General features: G+C 41.3%; 2 protein-coding genes across 8 annotated transcripts in view; both read left to right on the forward strand.

Moving 5' to 3' along the window:
• LOC126375897 (phosphorylase b kinase gamma catalytic chain, liver/testis isoform) overlaps positions 1-4,486 on the forward strand; it is a 39,421-nt gene extending 34,935 nt beyond the window's left edge. For both annotated transcript variants that reach the window (XM_050022985.1, XM_050022984.1), the window contains 3 exons: positions 588-749; positions 1,511-1,695; positions 2,712-4,486. In XM_050022985.1, coding sequence (XP_049878942.1) covers positions 588-749; positions 1,511-1,645 — 297 coding nt within the window. In that variant the 3' untranslated portion in view covers positions 1,646-1,695; positions 2,712-4,486. The remainder of the gene's footprint in view (positions 1-587; positions 750-1,510; positions 1,696-2,711) is intronic.
• A 3,134-nt stretch (positions 4,487-7,620) lies between these two features.
• LOC126375873 (max-binding protein MNT-like) overlaps positions 7,621-24,432 on the forward strand; it is a 58,982-nt gene continuing 42,170 nt past the window's right edge. For 3 of the 6 annotated variants that reach the window (XM_050022948.1, XM_050022949.1, XM_050022950.1), the window contains exon 1: positions 20,500-20,669. The gene's annotated coding sequence lies outside the window, so the exon portion shown is untranslated. Of the gene's footprint in view, positions 7,724-20,499; positions 20,736-24,432 lie in introns of those variants that run through there. The other 3 variants (XM_050022947.1, XM_050022946.1, XM_050022945.1) reach the window with 3 other exon arrangements.

Genomic DNA, 24,432 nt, shown 5'->3' on the forward strand with positions numbered 1-24,432 from the left:
CCAAATTAACACGGTGTTCACACGACTTTAGTTCATTTACACAAACAAATACACCATAATTTGCTGTCATAATAGGGTGTTTGACCTGGTCAACGCTAAATTAGAAAAAAACAAACACTAATATTGCACGTAGCTTTTCTTTATGCCGCATAGACGCATGCCCGACACGCTAGTTTCGAATTGCACGTTAGCACGACTTTGTTTACTCGTAGAATAATTAACATTTAGGCCTTTTGAACACGGCATATTGTATGGCGGCGACTCACAAGAGTCAAACGCAAGCATCACGCAAGATATGGCGACCAAACCCGTGTCCTTATTTTTGAAACGCTCGCCTTCAAGTCGCGTGCGAAAATATATATCTGTCTCATCTTGCAAATGACAAATTCTTATGTGCGACGTGAAATGGGTATAAATTTCCGAACCTGACTTGCAGGCGAGCGCTTCAAAGATAAGGCCCCCGAGTCGCCCTCAAATATTCCCGTGTGAAAGGTCTTTGAAAAAAAAATTGCAACACCTCCAAGTTAATGTTCGCGGGTTGAATGTCAAGCGTTAAATCCAGATTAGTAACGTACCCTCGTATCCAGGCAATAAAGTCTGGCGGGTTCAACGCCCGCGCCAAGCTGCGCCTGGCGCTGGTGGCCGTGCGCGCCGCCGTGCGCCTGCGCCGCCTGCCGCACACGTCCGCGCGCGCCATCCCGCTCTACCTCGCGCTGCAGGACCCCTACGCCATGCGGGCGCTCAGGAAGGTACGCAATTCACTTTACAACCATCTTTTACCAATAAACTCTTAGGGATACTTTTAGGAAGAAACGACAGAAATCCTGCATCAGAAGATTCAGCCTGCATGCTGTGACGCGACTCAAGCGACTACAAATGTTTTCAGACAATCGGAAGATTGAAGTAACATCTCAATAAAACAAGAGACTGTCTTTTTACTAAATAGGAGAATAAGTATTATTAATTCTACTCTATTATTTATTTCTTATTCTACGCTATAGGTTCACGTTTGACTGTCTCAAAATTTAATTATTGATAGTGTTTCTAGGTACATCATATCTTTATGAGTTTGAATTCATGTTTGGAGCATAGATCGTTGATATCACGTGTTTCCCTGCATTTGTGTCCGGTTAATGGAAATATGCTCACCCGTTAATACATGGGACTTGAACATAGCTAGCGAGGAGTTGATGTATATGTACTATACACCTCTGTCAACTAGATATTACCACAGTAAGGCGATTCTCACACTGCCCCGCATGATGCAGCGTAGCGCGTGGATGCGTGTCCTTCCATTGCTTGTAAGTATCTCCGTTTGTATAGAAAACACGCACAGTCTGACACACAGAAAATTCATCCACCCGCGTTCATGCGGATGCATCTTTCTGTGCGTGTTTTCTATACAAACGGAGACACTTACAAGCAATGGAAGGACACGCATCCACGCGCTACGATGCGATTACTGGTGCGATGTTATGTCATATTAATGCCTTAACTTGTTCATTTCCAGGTGATAGACGGGTGCGCCTTCCGCGTCTACGGACACTGGGTGAAGAAGGGCGAGGGTCAGAACCGTGCGGCGCTCTTCGAGAACATGCCGAAGACGGAGCTCAAGAGTCTGTACGTGAGCAACCTCAGCCGATAGCCGCGCTGGCTGCCGGGCCGCCTAGCCGCCTCTGAACTCCTAGTACTTTGGTGAGTTCCCAAGAAATACAATTGAGTGACTTCCCAGGCGACGTTCCCCAAAAAATATAGATGGCGATGTACTTATGATGGTTTAATGTTCTAAATTCATAGATAATAAAAAAAAATTAAAGCACATAATAACGGGTTCTTACCGCGTTTAAATGGGGATATGAGACTCCCGATATTTCGATAATAACCGCGTAAACTTAAAACAATTAATAAAAAAATTGTTTATTTTCTGACAACTTAAGTCCATAGAGTGTTAGTAACAATACCCTTAAAACTATGTTAGCAATTATTATTATACTAAGTAGGCAAGAATTATATAAAACAAACAAACATTTAGGTTAGTGGGACCGGCACCACTCGATATCCTCACCGACCTTTAGTGACATGTAGTTCGATGAACCTACCGAGCAGAGCAGAGACAGATGGGAATCTGTCCCCAAGCATCCTTAGGACACTATTCCCGCTCCCCCGCACTCGATATAATAATGACGCAACCTTTTTACGCATAATTGCATAAAAATCGTCCACGCTAGCGTCAGCAAAATAATGCATCTTTGATCTTTGCTTTTGAATATAAATGAATGACCATTGTTATTACACAACAGATTTTCCACCATTATTATTCCGATCAAAACTACACACTAGTCAAATCACTACACACAAGTTTTACTTACTTCGTCAAAACACTTAATTACTATGGAATTTGTAAGAAAACGCAACCTGTGACGTCATAGAAACCGGGTGAGAGCCTTCAGCGTTCCCCATTTGTACGGCCAAGTAGTTAATGCCATCTGCGGCAAACCTACAATAAGTCACGTCAAAAAAAACGTCATAGAAAAACAACACTTATTATAACATTTGCTTTATTAAAATTAAAAACGTTTTTGTCACCTTTACATCTGTCTTCAGTAATCAGAATTTCATAATTTATCTTTGACCTAGGATACTATCCAATTCTCGGTTAACCGCGTGTGTGTTATGATATGTTCATATTTTTTCTTTTTTATTATTTTCAGGAGCCCAAAAATTACCAGGGTAGCAATACCATTGAAGGCGCGACCTTCGTCCCCCGGACCGGAGCCGCGAACCGAGTGATGTAGGTTAGTCGTAGTCGACAATAGTCGAACCTTACTACACTATCTAGTTCAATTGTTAACACGTATTATACCAGCTCCTGAGTAGCTGCTACTGTTACGTTGAAATAACGTACGTTTCGTTTTTCTTACAATCTTTGATAGTACAAAAAGTAACGTTTGGCATTAAAAATAGCAATAACAGATGCTAATATTGTATACAAGTGATCAAAGATATAGTTAAATAATAGTGCTAATTCCTGTAGACACCATCTAATTTTATTTTAAGTTATATCTGTCATTTTCTTATCCGCCGAAAAGGAAAGGAACGGGTAATCGACAGGCATAAAATTTATGGTACACACGTCAATTTTAAGCACTAATCTATAACAGCCATATAAAAAATTTACATTGGCTAATAACCCGACAGAATTAAGTTGACACCACACGTCTAAACGGTTTGCATACCAGCGAGATACCTTTTTGATTCGCCCGGGTTATTCATTCATTTACTCGTTCTTCCTAAAATTAAGAGCTGACAATCGTCCGACCCTTTTCCTTTAGGCAAAAAATAAATAAAAGAAAATGAAAGAAAATGACAGGTATAACTTAAAATAAAATTAGATGATGTGTACTGAAATCGGCACCGATGTAGTTTTAAAATTGTTTTTCTCATTAAAATAAGGTCAACAATTTAGAAATTAGTTTTAGTATTATTTATAATGTTTCCCCTAACATTTTGTTATAGAGTGTGTGATTTTATGGGTAATGGCGTTACCCTGGTTTGTATGGTAGTCAAATGTGTGTTTCCTTGATGCCCTATCGAACTTGAAACACCAAATAATAGCAATGAATCACAAAAAAATAATGAATTAATCTGTACTAAAATGTATGAAAAATTCTTATTGGACAATTCCAATTTATGTTAAACCGTTACCCGATTTTCGGAAAACTGTTTTTGTTTTAATGTTTTAGATATAGACATTTATTTTAAAATAACAAATAGCATCACGCGTGTATTCCTGAATGGGTAGGCAGATGTGTAATTTGGTATATCTACCCAGTAAGCCAGCTATGTTTGTCACATGTTTGTTTCTTTCAAAATAAATATACATATATTTTTAATGAGGAGCTCGGTGGCGCAGCGGTAAACGCGCTCGGTCTGCGATTGTTGAAGTTAAGCAACTTTCTCAAAGGCCGGTCATAGGATGGGTGACCACAAAAAAAGTTTACATCTCGAGCTCCTCCGTGCTTCGGAAGGCACGTTAAGCCGCTGGTCCCGGCTGCATTAGCAGTCGTTAATAACCACCAATCCGCACTGGGCCCGCGTGATGGTTTAAGACCCGATCTCCCTATCCATCCATAGGGAAGGCCCGTGCCCCAGCAGTAGGGACGTTAATGGGCTTATGATGATGATATTTTTAATAATATAACCTTATTGATACAAGGTGCCTTCTAAGTCCTTGGTGCAAAAAATCGAGTTTGAAAATAATATTTTGAAGCCAGTTTTATAAACACAATAGCAATATTATATTCATATAAGATATTTAACCATATTTTAATGTTTTTCAAGAATTTTTGCAGGTGAAATGAAAGTTAATAAAGGCAGTTTACCAATTCTATTTCAAGAAAGACATTGTTAAGTGTGTATGTGTTTATTTTTTCTTTGTAAGAATATCATTTTTCAGCGAATTTAAAATAAAAATTATATTACTGAATGTTTTTTTTGCTGTGAGATCCTAAATATTTCCTGATATATTCAGAATTTTCATTACTCATTTATTTTTAAACTCCATCCTTTAACATATTTAAAGGTATATTTAAAATATTGATTTTATACAGGGTGTTAGTGACATCGTAACGAATACTGAGGGGGATGATCCTGACCATGATTCTGAGTTAATATCAAGTGGAATTTTCCGTCGCAAAATTTATAGTTTTTTTTATAGGTTTTTTAAATTATTTTCAATTCTATACTTTTGCGATGGAAAATTCCACTTGATATCAACTCAGGATCATGGTCTGAATCATCCCTCAAAGTTTTCGTTACGATGTCACTAACACCCTGTATACTTATAGTAAAGATTAATGGCTCTACATTTTACCCGTTAGGTATCTTAATAATTATATAACAACATACCCCTCTACTAAAATACACAAAACATAACATAAAAAATCATGCTAAGTTATTTAAAATATCTTTGTAAATGACCTAGAACCTAGATATAGTTGTCACAAAGCAATAAGTTGGACCTAGGTGGCTAAAATTTATTATGATCCGACCTTCTTATCGTGTGGGTTGTGAGGTGGAATACCAACCTCATCAACTCTGGTGTCAGGGTTATTACTGAGCCGCCAAAGGGTCCTGACATGGCTCATGTAACGATTACTTACTAACATCAGTAAATAGGAACCGGAACCATCGGCTCCACGTGCCTTCCGAAGTACGCGTCATCTTACCTTTCGGACAATCAGGTGATCAGTCTGTAATGTCCTAACCAAACTAGGGATCACAAAGTGACTGGGATTCGAGCCCGGGGCCTCCGGATCTTGCGCCGAACGCTCAACCACTCAACCACGGAGGCCATTATGATCCGATGATTACTGATAACAAGCACTCATATCTATACCTGTGTGAAGAAAAAATTTGATCTTCTAATTTAGAGACACATACACTGATAGTGAGGGGCTTTTCAGGGCTATCACTAGTTTTAAAAGCCACGCTCTTGTAGGTGTAGCATTTTCCATGCTACTTTTTTCTCATTGATACAACATAACCCACTCAATCAATTAACCGGATACATGGAGCATACTCCACCACACTGCTCCATTGCGCAATAAAAATATAAATTAATATACCTAATCAGGGATTTTTCAGGCTATGTTTTCCAAAAATATATAGATGGCGATATCTATTTTTTCATTGTTATGGTAGGTGTATAATTATTCAAAAATGTAATGTAACAGCAGAGGCATATTAATATAAAAATAATCTCTCTCTCTCTCTATTTAAGAGCTGCGCTCTTGTCGGTGGAGTAACCGCCATTCCTCTCTTCTTCCCGCCAAAACCTTCACCTCCCGATACGACACGACCTGCACCTTCTCTTTTATTTGTTTCATAAATGTTATCCTAGGTCAACCCCTTCCTCTCTTCCCTTCAATTTTTCCTTCTATAATGTTTGTTATAAATGAATCGTATCAGGTGGCCAATCATATTTCCTCTCCGGTTCTCTATAGTCTTCAATATGGTTCTCTTTTCTCTTTAATAAAAATAATAGTTGCTTGATATTTGGATCAGAATAATAATGGGTGGAAGATGTGTTGTGCATGTGTGTACACAAGGGTCATCATTTATACTCAAAAAGAAAGATAAATGATGCATTGTTATCCATGAAAATAGAAGGTTAAACGAAGACATCTCAGTACAGCGCCATCTGTATATTTCTTGGCGACCATAGCCTGGAACGTCCCTTATTACGTCTTTCTTCTCTCATAAGGTTGTGAGAACAATGACTGACCTGATCATCCATGGTGTCAGGGGTACTATTGGGCCGCTAAAGGCCCCTAATATACCTAAACAGTAGCCGGGAACGACTGTTAACGTGCCCTCCCAAGCACGGACAATAGGAATGTTTATCTTGTTATATATATCTAACGTTTATCTATATCGCTAAAATAACTATAAGTTAAAAGAATTGAGAATGTGTAATCCAAAATTCTGTGATCCAAAAATCTTAAGATTATCGGTAGGTAAATAAAACAGCTTATAAATGTCACAGTATAGATAGAAGGTAATCATGAATATTATTAGATATTAATCACAATAAAGATGTGTGTAAAATATCAAAAATGCTTTTTAACTTTTGTAAACCTTTATTTCCTGGGAATATTTTCATATTCAAAAACTTGGAGTGCCTAAAGAGTGGTTAAATGGTTTGCATTTAGTAAGTTTATGCTCATTAAGCTTTTGCCAAGTTCTATAATTATACTACGTAGGTATGTATGTACCTATGAACTTTAAGCAATGTATGCCGTACACGTGTAGACTGTTTAAAGAAATTCGAAAAATTCATGTTCAATATGACGTTAATAGGAAAGTAACCTGGTTACCTAGGTAGGTAAGTACCTACTTATTTTATGAATAATTGGCAGTTTGTTTGCATCAATTTTGCAAGCAATATAAAATACTTATTTAAGAGTTATAATGAAGTGAAAATAGTTAATTTTATGCCACGTTATGTAGTTGGCCTTGCAACTTGCGCAGTACGCAAATAAAGGTCACTTCAACATCTCATTATTATGCCGAGTATCGGAAGTTTATTTTTATACCGAACCAGCGATCACTCTTGGCCGGACACGGAAGTAAGGGGCCGGTAAAAAGCGGAAAAAACGAACGACGCAACTATCAAGCACGTCGTCGTCGGTGATACACCCGAGAAACTTTCGGCCCGAACTGTACAAGTGAAAGTCGGTCGGAGTTTTCCACGTGCTCGGCGCACCTGCGGAAATAACTTGACGGCGCGCCACCGCACCTCTGTGCGACACGCTAAATGTGTCCGCCATGTTTCAGTATCGGAAAGGGTTCCGTAATTAGTGCTGAGGAAAAGTATTAGATATACAAAAGCGGCCGTGTGTCGCGTCACCAGGCCGGCACCGGGCGGGGGTGCGTGCATTCGATCGCTGCAATGACATCGATCGCGCACGCCCCGTGCGACGTCGCCGCACCGAGCGCCGCCATTGGCTGGCGGCGCCGGTCACGTGACCTCCGCGCCGCGCCGCTATTGGCCCGTCGTGGCGGCGGCCACGTGAGCGGCCCGCGGCGCGCGTGGCCAGTCGCGGCGTGACAGCGGGCGCGCTTGTATCGCGCGCGGCCTCGCCGCCGTCCGATATGAGCCTCCTCGACTTATTGGAGGCGGCGCGCTACATAGAGCAGCAGGAGCGGCGCTTCCAGACCGGTAAGTGCACCTTATCCTCGCGAGGAGCCGCGGCCGTCGGTGCTGCGGCCAATGTTTACCAGGCGCGAGTCGCGACCCACGTCACGAGTGAAACCGGTCGCGCTGGGCGTGCGGCCGCTCGCTCGCCGCGAGTCCAGTCGGCGGCGCGCCGGTGCAGCGGGCGGCGAGCCGACGCCCGACGCTCTTGACCTTGAACAGCACGCAGCCGCGCCGCCCCCGCGCCCCCCGCCCCGCGCCGCCACGCCGGCCCGCGCCGCACACGCGCCGACGCCCCACGTAAACAAAGGAAGCCTGAAATTCGCTGATTATGAACGCCGAACCGAGCTCGTAACGCGTAATCCGACTGCGCTCATATCAATTTGTTTACGATTCTCGCTCGTTTCGCCAGAGGTAGGTGCACTGCCTACGCGCGTGTACCTAGGTACCTACTTACTCGCTGCGGTTAGAGCGCACCTCCTCGTGTCACGTATGCTCCTAGTCAGAGTGGGCAGGAAAATGCTCGTGCGAGCGGCAACGTAGTTAGTCAACAAGCATGACGCATGGCGGCGGGGCGCGGGCGGTCAGCTGATCGACGCGTGGAGCGCGGGGAGGGGTCTGTGCAGGCGCAGCCCGCGGCAATGCGCTGCACTCGCTGCATTCTGTAATTTTAACATCCGAACTACGGATTTTAAACTAAAAACGAGCACGCACCATTGCGCAACGTTGCAAGACACTATTGTTGAATACGCACAAAAGGTAGGCACAATGTTCTATTGTGCGAACGTGTCATTACCTATTGAAGGGCGAATGACTTAAACCCAACGTCAGTGTTCGAAAAACCCATTTAAAAAGTTAACCGATATAAAAGGTTAACAGATTCAATCGGTATCCTTTTATTACGGTAACACGTTAATCTGTTAACCTATTGAAACCTGTTAACACATATCAAGGGTTAACCTCGGTTTTATAGATTATTACTAACGAAGAGTAAAATATTAAAACAAACTCAGCTGGAAAGAGAAAGATGGGTATAAACGGGAAACAAGCGTTTTTGAAGAATCGGTTATATTCGACAAAATTGAATGGAATCGTTAAAAATCGGCTAAAATCGTCTGGATTCGAGTAAAATTTACAAAATTGATTGGAATCGATAAGGATGGCTAGATTCCACTTCACTCGACTGGATTCCAGGTTATTCACCTACCTTAATGACACATCGGAGTTGGCAAAGTGGAGTTGGTAATGCGGAGTATAGTATCCCTCAACGCAACTTTTTCTTCTGGGGGACTTCAACGCCTACCATCAAGAGTTTGTACCCGTTCCAGAAGACCGACCATGCTGACAAAGGCTGACAAAGAGGTGCAGGCTTTTGCCTTGTCACTAAGTTTCTCACAGCTGGTAAATTGCGCTGCAAGGGTACCTGACGTTGCCAGCCATACCGCCAACTGCTTGGACCTTCTGCCGACAACTGATTCGGACCGATATCAAGTATCAGTGACTTTCCTTTAGGAACTTCCGGCCATTGTTTGGTGAGATCTCTATCTGTCTATCCCCCATCTGATCTTAACCGCAGAGAATCCAGGCGAATATGACGATACAAGTTAGCAGACTGGGATGAGATGCGGCACTTCTTCGCGTCCTATCCTTGGAGTGAGGTATGCTTTTCTTCAGAAGACCCGACGAGCTGCGCAGACCCGCATACCGGATGTGGGCTGAAGAATATACCTGCAAAGCTCCTAACTCTGAAGAAAACTCCGAATAACGCCGCCAAGTCTTGCAAGAGGACAATACGCGGAGCTCGTTTCGACCATATAAGTAGGCCAAATCGGTGCGAAACTGGCTAAGTACCCAACTGGTATTTATCTAGCTAATTTCTGCCGTCTGTTGTTGCCGCCATTGCTGAAACCTGATGGATCGCTGACCTATACCGCGCACGAGAAGGCAAATTTATTTATCTCCTCACCTGCGACTCTCGTCTAGATGCTGAGAACAATATTCCACCTAGTGTACCTCCTTGTGATCTGGCAATGGCAATACTGGTCTGAAAAAAATTTGAATGCCATCGAAACTACAAGAAGAAGAAGAATGGCAGAGATCTGTATCCGGCAACATGAGGTCCTAAAAATGCTTCACATTCTAGACGTGAATGAGTTCCGTGGTCCAGATGGTATTCCAGCAATCGTACAGCAGAACTGTACACTTGAGTCGTCTCCAGTACTGACACGGCTCTACCGGCTCTCTTTGGGTTCAGGACTAGTCCCGAACCCATGTAAGCTTGCCTATGTGCAGCCTGTGTCCAAAAAAGGTAGTCGTGCCGTGCCGACCCTGCTAACTACCGCCCCATCTCAGCGAACTTGAACAATTCCCTTCTACTCGATCGACTACTTAGTGACCGCCAATTTGGTTTCCGCCGTAATAGGTCAACTGGCGATCTTCTTGTGTACGCTACACACTTGCGAGGCTCTTGCCGTGTCCTTTGATATCACAAAGGTTTTTGATAGGGTTTGGGAGAGTCTTATTGGAAATATAGCCATAGGCTTATTGGAAAGCTTCCGGCATATGGGATCCCTTCTAGCCTGTGTAATTAGATATCTGACTTCCGGAGGAATAGACGGATTCGGGAAGTCGTCGATGGGTGCTCGTCTGATTTATATGGTATTAGTGCCGGAGTCCCTCAGGGATCTGTTCTCTCTCCCACTATCTTCCTACTCCAGATCAATTATCTGCTGATTTATGTCCTATGGGTATACAGACGATAGCACAGTGACAGAGAACAAGCACCAGGGATGTCAGCGTTATCAGAACTTGTTATCAGAATCTTATGAATCGTGTGAATTTGACTCTTAAGTCCGTCTCAGAACGGGGTGACAACAACTTGGTCGAATTCAGCGCTTCCAAAACCCAGGCATGTCTGCACCGCGAAACGAATCTGGCTCCAATGTTCTGGAGTGTACCCATTAGTGATGTAACGAATATTAGCATTCGCGAATATTTTTTGCAGATATTCGTATACACATTCGCGAATGTCTAAAAATTTACATTCGTTACACCATCACTAATATCCACGTCAATTACCAACTATCTCGAGCTCTATGGTATGGACCTAATTGCCAACCTAAACTTCGGCTGCTACACCGAGTCAATAACAAAATTGCAGCCAAAAATCAGACATCCTTTCTAAAGTCAGATGATACTTCCCCTCAAAGCAGTTGCTCGATCTATACACAGCACAGGTTCGTTGTTGTATGGAGTACTGCTGTCACCTTTGGCAAGGCTCTGCCAGCTCTCGGTTGGCCGATCTCGACTTGGTGGAGCGTTGAGCATTAAAGCTCGTAGACAATGAGTCGTTAGTGAAGACTCGACTCCAAAGTCTAAAACACAGACGAAGGGTAGCGGTTTTTTATAGGATACACTTCGGTGTGCGGTTCAGTGTGTGCAGGAACTTCGTTACGATGAGTTAATTCCACCCACACTATTCCATCTTCGAACAACTAGTCGTCGGCAGACATTTCATGTTGTGGATATACCACCAATCCGCACTAAACGTTTTGCCTATCCCTTTTTGATGCGAATAGCAAAGGACTGGAACAGTCGTCTGCATTTCCAACTCGTTATAATTTTGCATTCTTCAAGGCTAGGGTGAATAGGCATTTACTAGGTAAGCGTGATTCACCCTAGACTACATCGTCCCATACCACCAGGTGAGACTGACGCGGTTTTCAAACGCGGTCAAACGTGAGCCTATATTATTAATAAAAAACTGACGATTTTAGTCGTTTCCAGGCGATTTTGTGGAATCCAGTCTAGTAGAGTGGATTTAAGTCATTTGTGTCAGTTTAAGTCCATTTAAGCTGATTGTGACGATTCTAGGTGCTTGTCAAATCCAGTCCATTTTAATCGATTCTAGTCGAATCCAGTCGATTCCTCGACTAAAAAATAGACTCGATTCAAGTCTTTAAATGAATATACGCATCATACAAAACCGTAACGTACCATACGCCTAAACCATGCGATACGGACTTCATCCTATGGCTACATATTAAGATGCATCCCAATTCCATCTCAGATCAGAGTAATATTCAAGATCACTCAAACAAGTGAGTTAGAGAGCGTTATTATATTGTCTAGATTCCATGACGACTACCTTCCGACTTCATACTAGTAACCACATCTTGCGTCATTTTAAAATGGAGTTCCTATAACCACCTGGTTACCATCAGATCTTGAATACTAACCAGAGCTAGAATGCTCGTCAAGGCAAATTATTTTAACATCGAGTTTCTAAATTGACAATACAAATGACCACCTGGTCATCATCACACCCTGAGTATCAACCAGCAACAACCACCTAGAGTCAGAGTTCTCATCAAGACAAATCAAACAAACCCAAACTTGGAGGTCTTGCGTCATTTAAATTTCGAGTTCCTACCTTTTGGTTATCATCCAATCCTAAATACCAACCACCAATAAAGTTCTCATCAAGACAATTCAAACAAGCCCAAACTCGAAGGTTACGCGTTATTTTAATATCGATTTCCTAACTTATGACCACCTGGTCATCATCAGACGCTGAATACCAACCACCAAAGGGAAGTATAGCTAAAAGGCTCATCAAGACAAATCAAACAAGCCCAAACTCGGAGGTCTAGCGTTATTTTAATATCGAGCTCCTATCCTTATAACCACCTGGTTATCATCACACCCTGAGTATCAACCACCAACAACCACCTAGGGTCAGAGTGTTCATCAAGACAAGTCAAACAAACTCAAACTCGGCGATCTTGCGTAATTTTTTTGTGGAGTATATATAATAATATAATATAACCTGGTCATCATCAGACCCTGGATCTTTCCGTCATGTCTACAAATCTTCTCGTAATTATCACCTATCAAACAAAAAAAAACGTAACCAAATCGGATCATGCGTTCTGCAACTACGTTACGACCTTTCCGCGTAGCATCGCTGGTTAAAAAGTAAACGTCGAAATAGTAAAAAACAAAGCGCGTGGAACGATTAAACGACGCCGACAAGTGCCTGCAGGTTGCTTGGCGCAGCGTTGCCAGCTTTCTTTTCGCACGACGGAATGGCAACATGCAAAAATAACCGTTTGTAAAGCGGTTAACCTATCATTCCTGTTAACCTTTAATTTCTGTTAACAGTGTTCGCATTAACCCCCTTGATAAAGAATACCGAAATGTTTCGGTATACGCCTGTACTGTTAACACATATTTATTTCGGTTAATAACCGAATTATTTCTGTTATTAACCCTAACCGGAGGAACACTGCCCAACGTAAGTTCACTAACTTACTACTTAACCTATGCTAAGTTGTCAGGGCCCACCCAAATCAACAACAGATGGGACCCGCGGTCAACTCCACTCCACTCCCTATTTTAGAGGGGTCCCATTCTAAGCGCTTTTTTACGGGCAACTCAAAATGTATTTATTCGTTCAGAATAATTTCTGCCTACTCGAAAAATGCATTCATAAAAGAATTGATTGACACAGCGGAACATAACCTTCTCGTTCGGATGGAAAAGGACAAAGAATACACATTTTAAGTGCTTGTATAATAAGTTGTAAACATACGCAAGTTTTATAGAATTAATAGAAGAAATTGATATAGTTTTTTTATATAATAGCATAGATAGGTATAACCATGACGAAATCTTGTCGTAATCGAACTAAGAAGATGAATTGGACGATCTAAAGAAAGATACACGTAATTCATACCTAATGCTCACAAACACTTTGGCATAGAAGCATTTGAAGACTATTAAGCTAAGATCTCGTTAATTCCAAATGCGATATCTGAGATCCGCAGGTCTCGAATGACGTTACGATGGAATCTAATTGGAACAACTCTTCTGTATGACGCTTGCTTTGCCATGACTGGAGGGCGGAAAGATAAGAGTCCTTACAGTATACAGCAAAAGATACAGGATCCTGCCAAGAAAAAATAATAATCCGACAGCTTCTGTCCTAGGCACCTTGCTACCTATAACGAAAATTAATAGTATAATTCCTCATAGCAGGCAATAGTCATGAATGTAAAATACACGTGCAGCTAATCTTTCCCTATTTAGTTCGGGTCGGTTAGTAGCAACAAGGCGGGTGCATGGACTGCGTTATCGCATCGTGTTTGTCCTCTTATCAACCAACCACGCCAGTTAATGCCTCGACGAACCATAATTGCGTTCGTGGACTTTGAAGAAAGAATTTTGCTATAACACTTAAAGTTTTTTTGTTGGGAACGCGACTGGGGAAACACCGAAATGATACAAAGTAAACAGCTTATACTAAACGAGATGCCTAAATAGGTATAATAGACGTACGAGAGATATTTTTATGAACACGCACATGGCGAGATATTTCCAACAGTACAAGAGTAACACATGCATAATAACTTAATCCCTTAAACATAACGAATGCTTCTTTGTCCATACTGATAAACATTAATTCCTTACATAGATGTTGAGAGAACCAAGATGGATGCAAATGAAAACTTACTTCTCTCAGTTCAGTGACTTGAAGTAAGTCTTCGGCAAAGAAGCCACTATTTGCAAAGTAGTAAATTAATAAATGCCACAGACGAAAACAAAAGTTCTTGATTTGAAAGAGACAATGCCTACGTCTTACCTAGTACATCATTTGAAAAAAGTAAATCTTTTTAAACATATGAGTGACAAAAAACATTTTTGAGTAAGTAGTTGAAACTGAAAACGGCGCAAGTAAAAACAGTTGTTTTAATTAAGTCTCCCAAACGTCTCTGCAGCGAATCTTTTGGAATCCGAATCCGCTGTTGAAAGACAGCTTTCTCAATCTTCCTTCCTCATTTATTATTTCATAATAGTAACATATTATACCTACATCAATGATTTCATCCGTTTGCCTTTGAAATGATCGTGACTTCCTTAAAAAGAAGTGATTTACAATGACAAACTTTTGTCTTTTCAAAAAAAAAAAATCAAACCAAAATTAATAATTACCTTTTTTTGTAATGCTCATTAACAATTTCGTGCAAAGCAGCATTTCTTATTCTAAAATGTACAATTTATTTAATAAATTTCGCCTTCTTGTCCGAACAGATGGGAAGCGCTAAGAGCTGACCAGGTAATACAAAAAATATATAAAGAGAATTTATAGCGGAAGATAAGCATAGAATCGTGTTCAATTGATACATTTTTGTAGAGTTATACGATCTCTAGATTCTAGGACAATTTTATTCGGAACTCTGCAAATATCGCAGTAGAGGACCGTAGCCGTTCCGTGTATTTCGCACCAGGATTTCATATTTGCTGTATCGCTGCCATCTGTCAATATTTGCGGAGAGGAATCCACAACGGCATACAACGAGCACGTTTGATATGCAGAATCACGATATGAGGTTGACACTGAATCCCGTTACAGACTACACTGCGTTTCAATCCGACTGCAATTTGTTGCATACGAGTCCATTTCCATGTCAAAGCGAAACACGCTTTCCAAGAAAGATGCACGCATTCGGTAAGGTCACGAACGGCCTCCGTAGTCTAGTGGTTGAGCGTTGGGCTCACGATCCGGATGTCCTGGGTTCGAATCCCGGTGGGGACATATCACAAAAATCACTTTGTGATCCTTAGTTTGGTTAGGACATTACAGGCTGATCACCTGATTGTCCGAAAGACGATCCATGCTTCGGAAGGCACGTTAAGCCGTTGGTCCCAGTTACTTCTTACTCATGTAAGTTAGAAGTCGTTACATGAGCCATGACAGGGGCCTTTGGCGGCTCAATACTAACCCTGACACCAGGGTTGATGAGGTTGGTAACCTCACAACCCACATGATAGAAGAAGAAGAGGCCACGAAGAAGCAATTGTTTTGGGTACACCTTGAAATTTTCTGGTATGCATTTTTCAAAGGACAAGCGAAGATGTTATCATGGGTCGTTCCCAACAAGCCCATTAGATGGGAAACATCATTAAACTCTAACACTATGACCATAGGACGATAGCATCTTATCAACCACCTAAGTGGTATTGGTGCCAATTCGGGCGCACACAAACTTAACCCAATTAGTTAGCTCTTAAACTAGTGCCGTCTTTCACTTACAATAAGTGCATGAAAGAGATAGCCATATCAAATTAAGTAGGTGTTGGCAATCAGCATTTCATAAAAGCTTATATATGTATACTGCTTCAAAAAAGTCCTAAATATTGAAATTCTATATTTAATAAATGTTTGTGCCACCATTAGAGAGTCATGTTTCTAGTTCAGGATTCAAGTAACTATTTAATCGGTAAAGAAAAGCCGTATTGTGTGTTTACTGAGAAAAATAACTAATATAATAACGTCTTATAACCCTACAAGTCAAGTCAACATCGTTCATATTCGCTTGCAGCGAGCCCTTGTGTCACCGGTAATTCCCATCACATTACTCATAGGCACAAGTCCAATAATATTCAAACTCTTCCACAAAATGGAATAGTTACTTGATTTCAAAACAGTAGAATTAAATGCCATATCTTCACCTTCCCTCCTTTGATATTTATACTTCTACTTGCGCTATAACATTTCAAAATTCATTTCCGAGCTTTTGTCTCTTCGCAGACAGTTTTCGTACTCGAAACGTCTTCAGCTTTATTGTATTTTCCTTTATGATCTCCTAGTACCAGGGATTTAACGGGCATTTTTTTGTTGTTTCCTTTTGTAATTCAGTCCGCCTTGCTTTCTCATTCGTATCGTTTTGGATTTCGAGTGTTGGTTGTTTGTGTTACAGCTGTTTCCCAATTAATGAGTTTGGTGTTTGGAGATCCCCCGTGTAATTACTTGGGCCTCAAATCAGTCATAGTGGAACAGGCGGCGAACAATCGCATCGCCAAGGCCCGAGTAAGGCCGCCGCCGCCGGTGGCACCCGGCGCACAGAATGGTGAAAGGGATTGCGTGACCTCGCGCTTCGAGTTGAGGACGCACGCCTCTAGTATATTGAACCGGGCACAATGCGTATTTTTGTTAGCCAGCTACGCTTGTAGCGAAACCTTACTTGCCAAAAACAACGCTAGGAGGCTAGGATCTTGGAAGAAAATTGTACCTGTTGCTCAACTTTACACATCTATAAACGTAGAACGTACCTATTACGCATAAAGAAGTAAAATAACTGGCAACATAAATGTTTATTTAAAAATGCAGTCTACAGGGATTGTGCCAAAGTAGATAAGACCAAGATGTTCAAAGAATTGTATATTGCTACAAATTACCATTCATTTATTGAGTTGTTTTTGTTACGTGATCTCGAAAGAAGCTCGGACCAATGCATTTTAAATTTTAACAGAATTCTAATATACTTTTTAAATTTCTTGCAAGCAAACGTTTAATAGGTATTATGCAATATTAGACTTGTATGTCTTCGGAAATCTTTCTCGTTTGAATTTCAGAATTGTAGATACAGTTCTGCAATCACAATATAAAATATCCTGTATCAAATCAAGTATATTGCCTATGTATTAGCGACAAAACGGTAGTCTCAATCAACCGTTACTTCTTAAAATTCAAAATGAGTTCGGATTATTTAATCACATTGAAAATTCACAAAATTTTGCATGCCGTTTGGCTTCTTAAGGTAGACTTGAAGTTAAGTATTTCGTGTCCCGTACTGTATGTGAACACTATTTATGAATTTTAAACATACAGTGCGCATAATTTTGTATTCAATTCTTCAAGTTTTACGATTACTTAAACATACAATCTTGGTTATGAAATTTCATGAATGTTTCCATCATTGTGTCTCACTAATATAGTAACCACACTTAAAATTCTAAACCCTACTTCGTAAATACCAGAGCTTTAGCCAACAGAAACCTTTCCAGCTAATCTTGTTACAAAATCTTGTAACAAAAGCCAAGTAATCATCACTCGTTGAAGATTTCTCCATCGCTCGTAATGAACTTCTGTATTCCAGTCGTTTTGAATGCGGGGGTATTTATCAGGCATCATGCACATAAATCAGGGTGATTCGCACGGCGCAGGCGGCGTAGACGGCGTATCTTCACATCCGGTGGGAGGGAACATGAACACGGCGAGCGTTAAATGTTTTATATTAATTGTTGAAATCACTGCCGATGTACTTATCATGACCTCGTAGTTGGAAAGGGGTTTTTAAATGATACCATGGATTCTACTGCTGTTGGTGACGCAAAAGATTTTTAAAATGCCAATGATAAGGATACTGCTATTGTTAAGAAATCAAAGTAGTAACTAGAGAAGTTAGCTCAGTCGGAATGAGCAATAGAACACCATAAAGAGCTTGAGTTGATACTTCGATAAGGAACGAGGAAAATAAATGATATCACTGACAAGGATACTTGAATTGGAACTGCTTTACGTGATCAAGAGGACATTCTTATTGCAATTGCTGAACAACAAAATGTTCACATACATGCATACATAGATGTTGAACATAGCTGGTGAGGAATGGGTGTATACTACACGTAGAGGTATTATACTTTGCCTTTTCGGGAATACTTATGGGCGTGATGTTTGTCATGTGTAAAATGTTCTAATTTATATTTTGCTGTGTGTTAACGAGTGTGTTACTAAATTTGACAAGGTTGCATTATTTTTTGGACATTGTTCGAATCAATTCAAATATACATTACATACAAATCATAAACAGCCTATATACCGTCACTGCTGGGCACATGCCTCTCCTTAATCAACTGGAGGGGATATGAGCATACATCACCATGCTGCTCTACTGCGGGTTGGTGGAGGTGTTTTTACGGCTAATAGCTGGGACCAATGGCTTGACGTGCCCTCCGAAGCACGCCCTCTTACTTTTTCGGGCAATCAGGTGATTCAAGCCTGACAATGAGGTGGTGAAGTATGCATAGATTTTACCAAACAAAAGACAGTCTCACAAAGCGATTTCGACATATTGGAGGGCACGTTAAGTCATTGGAATCGAACCTCCAGATCGTGTATAGGTCTAGATACTATACTTACTAATATATTTTATTGCACGGAATTTAATTTTAACAATCAGACATAATATACGTGCACAGTACAATTGTGCATTGTTCTAGTTTTGTTGTATTTACATTATTTTACAAGTCTACAAATTATTGTATGCTACACACTTTTTACTATTCACTTTGTCTCAGTTAAGAACGTTGAATTATTATGTTGTCTGGTGTTTTTCTCTTGTTTGGTATAACATCGTACAACAAAATCTCAGTTTTCATAGATCCTGATTTAGTTGTAGCAGTTTATACCTGTTATATGAACAAATGGTCATAAGGTTTGACTTTACACGAAATCGCTTCCTCGACGTAGTATATAAAAGTTACTACCCGGATAGCAGGACAAGGGTACACGATTTTGGGATTCAAGATAGAAATTTAATAAACAAGTAAACTATAGGTGTAGGTACCTACCTGATTGTGCGAGGATTCTGCGTTCCAGAAATAGAATGTAGGCACGATGCTAGGGAGCAACCTGCCGGGCAGGTGAAGTGCGGGGGAGTGGGAGGGTGGGTGGGGGGGGCGTCCCGGGCTTGCACGCTGCACCGCGCCAAGGTCAGCCGCCGCACGCATGCGCGCCGCTCCCTCCAGCCTTATCGGAACCTGCACCCACTTTATGCGTTCCTGTGAGTTGCACTCCAAATGATGCTCGCTCCCTCGCTTTTCTCGCCTTCCTCACTCGAGTGGCTGTGTGCTAGCGCTAACAGGTCTCTCGCATTACGTAGTATGGGTTGCGCAGACTAGCTAGTTTTTCCTTTATATGTCTCTATAATTGTGTTGTTTATCACCCGAGGAATTCATTTCGCTAATGAGTGCTATGCTCGCAGACTGTCCATTAAAACGCCGATTGTTTTAAATCTTTGTCGAAATCTGTCTCTTTCAATCTGGCAAGGCTGCTTCCGCTAACCAAGGTTCAGGGCTGTCATATATTATTTCGTTGCAATAATAGCACAATGTTCAATAATCTCTGGTCTATAGATAGACGTAAACGTAACGTAGTGAAAAACACGTGCCCAGATGTAGGAGGCCAGTGTTTATATACACTACACGAGAAATCCTATTAAGAAGCTTAGGTATGTTGGCGATGCACAGGAAACGCTGATAAAATTAACATAGCCCTCGAAGGTATAGTGGGGTGTGTGTCAGGAACGGCTAACAGACGATTTAATCTTAAATGGGTTGAAATAATCCTAGTGCGATGCTATGAAATTCTAATAAACCTTTTAGTAACCGTAGTGCAATTTGTTTGTACATTTCATTAGGAAGTGTGACAACGCAGACCGCGATGGCCACGTTTCATTAGAAAGCCAGGCGGCATTGTGCATAAGGAGCGGTGACGGTCGCTACACGCGCCTCGTCGCCTCCTACGCCGGCTCGCACCGTTGCGTTCTCGTTTCGGTTGCAATGTTCCATTCACCTTATTCGTCGGCGTCGAGGTTCACTGACTCCGCCGCCGACCGACTAACTCCTCGGTACACGTCATCTGCGTGCTAATGCCGCCGTTTCATCACTCGCCGATCGCCGCGAGCCTCTTTAAATTCTGTGGGTGTTCGCGAGTGTCGGGCGACCTCGTTTCGCGGCGCGGTGCGAGCTGGCCGTGCGGCCGTGCGTCGCGCTCCGTGCAGCGTTATGTAAAGCGAGTGCGGTGCAGCGAGCGTTGCGCTCGACCGCGTGCGCGGCCCCCGCGCCCCTCGCGATTTCGTCCTCGTCGGTTTCACTCGCGACGCGCGGCGGCGCGGGGCCTGGAGGTCGCGCGCCTCCCGCCTCCTCTGCCCTCCTCCGAGGCAAAGCCGGTCCGCGGTCCGCAGCGGCCACTCAGTCGTCGAGCGGATCGCGTCGGCGCCGGTCGGCTCCGCGATCGACCGTCGCTCTCTTATCTGCCAGTGCTATCGCGGCGTGGCGAGACGGATCGCGTGGATCGCACCACCCGCGTCGCGAGTCTCCGGGCGCTTCCGTTTCGGGAGTCGTGGTAAATTTCGCGGCTGCGTTTGCGACGGTCACGACCGTCGAGCGGGGGACGGTGGTCGAAAATAGCGTGCGTTATCATCGCAACCTCGAACGGCGAGACGAGATAGCGCGAGGTCGGCGGCACCTGCGCCGCGCCGCGCCCCACGTGCTCGCTGCACCAGCAATTAGCGGCTGTCTGCACCACCGCCGCCGCCTCGCGCTGCCTCGCGCCGCTGCCCCGCATTGTCCAGACACTCGCACTTTGGACTTTCTAGAACGCATTCAACTCACGTATGACAGCGCCCTCGCCTGATATCACCTCCGTTCCATGCAGACCATACTCCGCAACATACAACAAGCCCATCTAATGAGATGGACAGCTAATGAGCTGTCATTGGGATTCGTTCATTTTCACCATTGCGTTTTTCTTTTATCGAAACATGTACGTAGTTATTACCGTCCTGTCGTTTCTTGTCTGTTTCCATCATGGTATAACTATTGTTTGTCACATTGCGTAATGAAATACACCTTAGCGACCGCGATTACTTAATACAATTTTATCGTCATGCATTTTTGCATTATCTATTGCATTCACGTTATTGCTTATACATCGACATTTGAGATCCATTACTTTGAACTGGTTTGAGTTGAACTCAATGAAATTGCATCACATTTGTCCCTTAGAACGATATAAACTCAAGCCATGTTAGGCTTGTTGATTGGCAATAATCTTTTTAGCCTAGTCAGTGAAGTCATTGGATGGATATCCGTCTATTCGCACTCCTATAGAAGTTCTTCTTTACTTTGCAAGGACATATCAGAAGCCGTTAAACCAAAAATCCAGTATATCCAAAAATTCTGACTATTAACTTGTCCAATAACTTCGAAGCCTTCACTAAAATGCTGTATGGAGAATGTTGGAGTATTTCTCCGTTTTTCCATGGTATTAGGTCTTAAGTTTACGTTTAATAATTTTCCTTTATGTAATATATCAAATTTTCCTTCTACGTTCTAATATTTATCATTTATCAAATGTGACTAATCACTACAGCTCGGTTAAATGTCTATGACAAATTGAAATACACGCACGACATTGACACGTCTCCAGCTCCTATGTTGAGGTGGTATATCAATTATTTCCAATTATGCGGTCATCTTATAGACTAGAGCTAAAATTTGGAGCATCGTAATTTAAATAAGACGGGTCCATAACTGGCCATCGGGCCAGTTATATGAATAACACCTTTGTAATTGTTTTCTTTTTTGTTTCTACTATTAATCCAACAGCAAAAACACTGAGCCAGGTCCTCAGTTAATATTTACTTATTTGTTTAACTTCCTTATCCCGATTCCACTGGTATCCGCCTACCTAACTTTTGTTTGTTGTTTTGTTCTTTTACTTGTTCATCTTATGTATTTCACTTTACACGTTCTCATCATTCGAATGTGTTGGATTGTTCAGCGAAACAGTTACGATGTTAATATTTTGTTTTTGATTTGTTAGGTGTCGGGGTAACCGACACTCACTTTTCCCCCATACTAAGTAGCTTCATATTTAAAGTAATAATTCAATGTCACGTTGAGTAAGGTTGAATTCATAATGTGTAAGTCCTGTCCCGGAAAGTATCGTTATATTTAAACCAGAATATATTTTTTTTTGTTATTTGTGTTGGGGTTGTTTGCGTAATATATTTTGAACAGAATCTTGAAATCCATTTTCCTCCTCGAGTTTATTTTCAGCGATATGTGAAATAATATTTCTTAACTGTATAACTTTTGTTTCACTTTGTGATTTCCCAATTTTTGTCACTTGTTTTAGGCGTTGCGTTGTATTTACTTTATATTCTGTGAACACAATGATTTCAAAAGTGCATACTGTGTAGCAAAACCTAGCAATTAGAATCGTTCTGTATAATATACACTGTTTATATTGCATAATTCTAAAACTGCAAGCTTAGCGTTTGTCCTATTAATTATTCCTCTACGTTGTTAAATCATTCGTTTTCATATGGCTTTAAAGTGCTGACTTTTCAACTTGTCTCATTCGCATTACAGCATTTCATTTTGAACTTTGTTCACTTGGTTAATTGAGCTCATTTCAACACTTTCACATTTGCTGAATCGATGCACTTGCCCGGTATTAGGTTTATATTTGCAGTTACTTAGCGTGAAGTTCCTAATTTTACTTCTTAATATTTTTCATCTGTTAAAAACGATGGATTCCCTTGGATGTAATCCCATGACAACGTACGCTTACATCTTACAATAATATTTAATTTATGAACTATTATTATATCCGTTGCACTAACTTACTTATAATTTATGCCAAACCATAATATACATTGTTTAAGGCGTTCGTTGAGAATGTGATTTTCTTTATCACTTATGCCGTATTTTCCGGCATAAAAATAATCATAGAAATCGTTGATATCTCGTAGGAATTCAAAATGGCACTTACAGTGTAAGTGTTACGTAAGTGTTTTGTTTAATCAATATCTACCAAGCTGATTAAATTCTTCCTATTATTATAGTTATAGTATTTGGCACTACAGGACTCACTATAATTTATTGGGACTGGCATTTCCGCATATTTGCTAAAAGCTTTTTCTTTAACTTCTTTGTTCTTCGAAGTTCCTAGATTTACGGTTTCCTCTACTTAGGAAACCTTACGTCATTATTATGGGTATGGAAACAGGCGGAATCGTTATTTTTTAATCTTGGTTTCTTCTTGTCTAGAAAAATCACGTTTCCAGTCCCTGCATAACTCGGCTAACAGAAATACATAGCCAGCGTTCTATAACCATGTTGTAAGCACTGGGTAACTACATAGTTACATAATATAAACACTAACACGTGTCGGGCGGCTTATATAACCAGCTCGTGTGTATGGACGCTTACGTCGACGCTGCAGACTTCATATTCATTTTCAAAGAACTCTTCGTTGATATGATGCCCTATTTCCCATGCCGCAGAACGTTAGAAAGTGTTCGGCTGATTCCTCAACGCTGCTTCTATCGCGTTTCATTTTGTATTGATTCGCATTTACCTTTAAATAATTTATGTCTATTAATTATGTTATTTGTAGTATTGTTATTGAAAACAAAGTCTGTAAGAAAGGTCCGTCGTATTTGGGTTTTGTTTAATACTGTATATTACGTAACAGAACTTCACTCAAGTAGTTCTAGAGGGTTTGTGACGCCAATGTTGTTGTACGGCCATTCGTTTGTTATTGAGCGATATCGTTAACAGTATGTAAGCAGGCACGTGTACTCTATCGCTCTGACTAAACTGATAACGCCGCACTATTACTAAGATTCATGTACCTACTCGCTTTTACTTCCACAGTACCACCTGCTTCATTTTCATTTCATTCTGTCACGCACGATCGGAAATTTGAATTTTGGCTTCCATTCAGCTCTGGTGCGTCAATGTGACAAATATCGTTAGTCACGGTTGGAATTTTCAGTACTAATAGACATCCGAACATTAATCAACTCTAAATATTTCACGTTTGATCCTTCAGTACCCGACTTCACCTATACTTTATAGTCTTAAAATTATTCTGAAAGTATTCTAACACCGAACTCAATAATACTAAGCTCATTAATTTTATCAAATTCTAGCCAATACAAATAACAATTCCTAATCATATATTTGTAGTCAACATCGTCATTATCAACATCACGAAATATTTTTACAGTCTACATGTAGTTGCTGGAAAAGATACGCGCCTTCCTTTGTTGTAGTCGGAAATCCACAATGTCTGCCAATTCGGTCGGGCGCGG

This window comes from Pectinophora gossypiella, chromosome 20 (genome assembly GCF_024362695.1).
Source record: "Pectinophora gossypiella chromosome 20, ilPecGoss1.1, whole genome shotgun sequence".
Lineage (NCBI taxonomy): Eukaryota > Metazoa > Arthropoda > Insecta > Lepidoptera > Gelechiidae > Pectinophora > Pectinophora gossypiella.